Source organism: Stegastes partitus, unplaced genomic scaffold, assembly GCF_000690725.1.
Source record: "Stegastes partitus isolate 25-593 unplaced genomic scaffold, Stegastes_partitus-1.0.2 Scaffold656, whole genome shotgun sequence".
NCBI classification, from domain to species: Eukaryota; Metazoa; Chordata; class Actinopteri; family Pomacentridae; genus Stegastes; species Stegastes partitus.
This window is the reverse complement of record NW_007578387.1, coordinates 1-5,282: the sequence shown is the minus strand read 5'-3', so window position 1 is coordinate 5,282 and position 5,282 is coordinate 1. Positions and strand designations below refer to the sequence as shown.

General features: G+C 44.2%; 1 protein-coding gene across 2 annotated transcripts in view; it reads left to right on the top strand.

Annotated features, from left to right (window-relative positions):
• The window catches only part of rabgap1 (RAB GTPase activating protein 1), a 78,533-nt gene extending 73,929 nt beyond the window's left edge, over window positions 1-4,604 (top strand). For both annotated transcript variants that reach the window (XM_008290115.1, XM_008290114.1), the window contains 2 exons: window positions 23-223; window positions 1,117-4,604. In XM_008290115.1, coding sequence (XP_008288337.1) covers window positions 23-223; window positions 1,117-1,239 — 324 coding nt within the window. In that variant the 3' untranslated portion in view covers window positions 1,240-4,604. The remainder of the gene's footprint in view (window positions 1-22; window positions 224-1,116) is intronic.
• Window positions 4,605-5,282: the final 678 nt, after the last annotated feature.

The following is a 5,282-nucleotide window of genomic DNA, read 5'->3' as shown; positions in this document are numbered from 1 at the left end:
ATCTTTCTGTCTCTTCCTCTAGTCCAAAGTCGAAGGCTGTGAGAAGTGCAGCAGCCTTTTCAACAAAGAGGGTCGCGTCCGGGCCGCGGTGACGTCGACGCCCGCGGGGGGAACCGAGGAGATGGATGAGGAGAAGGAGGGTCTGAAGAACCAGCTGAGGGAGATGGAGCTGGAGCTGGCCCAGACCAAACTGCAACTTGTGGAGGCTGAGTGCAAAATCCAGGTAATACACGGTTCGGACCCGTGTGACTGTGTCGCCCTCCTGCCCCATAGCTGGAGACGCTTCCTAGCTTCTATATAACCTCCAGTGTTTGTTGTACCAGCCTGTGTAGCAGCAGCACATTCAACATACCAGATGTAATTTCACTGGGACGATGCTGCTGCCTTTACAACGAAATAGGAGATCTATCCCCAGTCACTCCAGTTGTTTAGATACGGGATGTTGAGGGATGTTTATTTCTTATTATCTCGGCTTGTATGAACCACAGCATCACCTGCATGGAAATGAAAAGGGAGGCCATGTTTCTACTCCAGTGACTTTATCAGCTAGCGTAACATTAAGTACATGCCGGGGCAGCTGAGGCCCAACGAATCAAAACAGAGAGTTTACCGCTAACAAGACGTGGTTGAAGCGTTATTGGTGGGCTCGGCTTAATTAACTTATTGAGCGACGGCGCTGCTGCTGTGATCAACAGTGTCTGAAGCAGAAATTAGAAAAGAGTCAGTTTCATTACAGCGGGGAGCTCTGAAACACAATCGTGAAGTGTTTTATAATTATACGTGAGCACCGCTACCGTCGTTTACTGTAATTTAGGTCAGTTTGGTTGCTCAGATAAAGGCTAAATCGTGGCGCGTTTGAAGGAAAACAGACAGAACTATTTTCTGACTGCAACAAAGAGCCGCTCGAGGAGATTTTCGGGAGCGATGTCAAAGAGGAAGGATTTCATCTTGGAGGAGGATTTTATGATTAATGACATCCCTTAGAGGGAGAAGGGAAGCTGTCAATGGAGGAGAGGCAAAAATAGAGTTTTATTTATTGGCAGACGTTTTGTTTTTTTTTTTGACTCTTGTTCTTGTGACATTCACAGTGACTGTTTTTTCTTCTTCTTCATTTAGGACCTGGAGCACCATCTGGGTCTGGCTCTCAACGAGGTGCAGGCCGCCAAGAAGACCTGGTTCAACCGAACGCTCAGCTCCATCAAGACCGTCACCGGGACCCAGGGCAAGGAGACCACCTAACTGAATAACCCCCCCCCCTTCCATCCAGCCAGTTTTAACCAGTGTGGAGCTCGGAGCGACTCATCACGCTGAAACCTCTGGACCCCTTAACCCGCCGGGCCATAACTTTAAACATTAACCGTTAAATCCCAGGATCACCTTTGCTACAGACTCGTGTTACTCTTATTAAAAAAAAAAGCCCTCGTGTTTCCTTCGTCCCACCCGATCCAAACTACTTCAACCTCCCTCCTCCTCCTCCTCCTCCGCCCCGAATGACTACAGCCGACCGATGCTGATGAGAAGGGGTCGAAAAACACAAGATGAAGTTCTCCCACAGAGACGATGTGCTTCCACCGGTCACCGAAAGACACACAAAAAAATAATAATAATAATAAGAGAAATGCTTCATTGATTTCTGTCTTTGTACTGCTGATATTAAAGACCCACAGAAGGAAGGTAAGGACATCAGAACTGCAGCTGTCCTCACGGGATAGAGAAGAAAACACTCCGTCCTTCCTTACCGCTCTGTGCGCTCCCCCCCTACCTTAAACTACTGGCACAAACCAACCGGTCCCTGTACATTAACCGTTTTTTGTTTGTTTTAGGTACGAGAGCTAATAGACGCCTTTTCGAAAACTGAGCTTTTTTCTAATTTACGTTGAACAGTACCTTTTCTTTTTTCTATGTATGTTCACGAATGTGCTCATGTAAAGAGGATGTGTGTGTGTAAGTGCGCATGTTTGTTTTTCTTTTCTTTTTTTGTGTGTTTCGACTGTGAGGCGTGTTTGGGAGAAAAAAAATGTTCATAAATATTTGACTGAAAACGTGTCGTGTAAAAACTGTGTGTGCAGGAGAAAAGCGACGGCGAGCGCGTGAAAGTCCAAGGGAAAGAAAAAAAAAAGCACTAAGGTTACGAGTGTGTGCATGCATGTAAGGGAGGGAAAAAAACAGTTTTTCCTGGTTGTCTAGTTTCCTTTAAATGTTTAAAATGTGTATATGAATGATGCTAAAGAGAAGTTTTTGCTGACAAAGCCTTGATCTGAAGGTCGATAAAGATGATGCTGGTGGATTATGTAATTTATGGTCGAATCAGAAGCTTAAACGCTGTCGTCACAAAAAGCAGCAGCAGCGTAACTTTCCTCACATTTCAGACACGAAGCTCGAGGTTTGCTTGCTTTGGATCTCCCAGCACAAAGAAACTAAAAGAGCTCGAAAGCACGCAAACCTCGACGTGTGTCGCACAGTTTATTTAGGAACGTTGTTGGAACCCAGAGTGACGCGACGGATGTGTAACGGGAAAACACACACAGACAGACAGCAGTAATTCCTTCTACGCTCCCGTTAAACCCGCCTCGTCCTTTTCCTGGCACCAGCTGCTCCGCGACCTTTCACCTTTGACTGGCGGGGTTGCGTTAATGCTTTGTTGAGCAGAGCGGCGGCCCGTGTTGTGTTTACAGTTCAGTCAGACCTTCTGGATAACACTAAGCATTAATGGAGACCCGTTAGATGTAGAAAAAAGTGGACAACAGTCTATAGTTGTACCTCTCTGGTTGACGATTAAACCCATAAATTACATATTTGGCCGCTTTTTTTTCCATTAAAGTACTCCTGAAGATGGCTTAGATGTCATTGCACTGTTGCCTCCACCTCAGCTGCAGCTCGAGCACACCAGCTGCTCCAACACTGCTCAGCTGCTCTCGAGTAGCGTCGGAGTAACTCAGCCGTTAGAGCCGGACACAGATTCTGACGAGGAGAACAAGTTGAGTTGACGGGATTAGCTTGTTGGGTTTGTCAGTCTTGGGTGTTTATGAGACGGTGGAAACGCTCGGCCGTGGTGTTGACATGTCGTTTGGCTCATGATGTGTCTTCTAGGATGAAAAAAAACCCACCATATGTACGAGTTAACTTTGGTCTTTAGAGCAGAAATGCATGACCTCTATACATGCAGACGGGGTCAAGAGGTTTTAGATCTGAAAGACGGAGTCAAGATGAGAGTCCATCTGTACAGAGGAGAGTGCAAGGACAACGAAAACAATACAATCAGCTGCAAAAGGCAAAAGGTCACCTGAGAGTTTAAAACCAGCACAAGAATGCAGGAAAAAGCAGTGAAAGGTGAAGAAGACGGATGGCAATGGTTGATTCTTGGCCTCACTTTAGCTTCTGATGCCGGACGAGTCGAGCTTGTGTGACTCGTCACCAAACTACGATGTCTGAATGCTGCGTTTTGTAGGTTCTGTTGTCTTTTTTGCATTAAACCCCTCTATAATACGTACTGCCAGTGATTAGATTGTTATCTCGGCCTACGGTAGAGTCCCTGCAGCTCAGATGCTGCTCGTCTCCGGGCGCACCTCTTCATAGCTGTGTGATAAAGCGTCGTCTCAAGATGGCTCCAGAAACATGACAGAAACTTGTATTTTTTCCAGCTGCCTGCACTCGGCTCAGCGGAGCACCTTTGGGATGAGCAGGAACAGGATAACCGCAGCACCAAAAAGAAAAACACCTCAGCTCACAAAAAGAATCTGCAGGAATTGATCGGCTTTATCAAAAAAAATCCCCGTGAAACATTTCCTTGATAAATTCAAAGCGTTCGACGTGCTCGGCAGGCAGATGCTACCGAGGCCTGAGAGGGATTTAAATACTGAAGTGGCAATCGAGTGCGTATAAATATAATGTTGTGTAGCGTCGGGGCAGAAAAAGTCAAACGCATAAAGACGCCAGTCAACAAGCGGCAGCGTAACTCTGCACCTGCAGCGTGGATCAGTGTCGCGGAACTCCAGGGTGAAGTCATCAGAGGTCAAACGGTCTAAATCGGTCCAGAGGAGATGGGCGGAGTTTACAAAGTGCTTGTGTGCGTTTTCACATTTAAGCCGACTCATAATGGGGTTCAACAATTTTCCGATTTCTGTTCATACATTTAAAAAAAAAAAGAAAAAAGCTTCTAAAATTAACTGTAAATTACTTCCTGTCTAGGTGGAAAGGTGGAATCTGATTGGCCGGAATCTACATGTTGAAACAAATCCCTGTAAAGGCACTGGGTTGTACATAACGAACATTTAAAAAAAACAAATGAATATTGAAGTTTTGTTTATGATTTTCTACTCCGTAACTATAACTAATGTTACCTACTTGTACCCGCCCACCTGCTGCCGTGCTACAGTTTAATCCACAATGTTTTATGTTTTTAATGTTTTGTTTTTTTTTAAGTTTTTTGTTTTGTTTTCTGGCTCCAAGCTTCTCAGTCTGACTGCTGTTTGGTTAATTAAATGCCAAAACGTAGCTTTATCATCCAACGACAAAAACATTATCAACGTGTGGAAATTGTAATAGTGTAGAATGCATTGTGTATACTTCATGAATTTCATTATAAAGATATCAACACAAGAAAAGCTTTGGTCTCGTTCTGTTTTATTTCATACTGTGTCACATTTTCACAGTCTGTGGCTGTGACTGAGGATTTCAAATGTCAACTGCAATCTAAACTGCATTTTTATAACATTTTAGCTCCTGGATGACGTTTGTTTGTGACGGTTTAGCCATTTCTCACACCTTTCTTATGTTGCTTCTAATCCAGTCATATATTTGATATGGTGGGACCCCTCGGTAACTGAGAAAATGGAGGAAACTTATTGTATACTTTTTCCATCCATCCATCCATTATCTATACACTGCTTAATCCTCACTAGGGTGGAGCTGGAGTCTAGAATTTAGAATCGCCAATTAACCTCAGCATGTTTCTGGACTCTTGGAGGAAGCTGGAGAACCTGGAGAGAACCCACGCTGCACGAGGAGAACATGGAGACTCCACGCAGAAAGATCCCAGGTGTCCTCACCGAAAAAAAAAAATATGTGTTTTGGCCTGATAACAAAAAGTCATACTATAGCATGTCGTTTTTCGCTAAAAAAGGTAATGTCTCAGAATGTCGTGAAAACATGTCAGGATGTAGTAAATAGTGCAAATACTATCATGCATGTGGTAGAAAACACTTTGGGAAAGTATTTCCTGAAATATGACACATTATGTGTTTTGGCCTGAAAAAAAAAGTCATACTATAGCATGTCGTTTT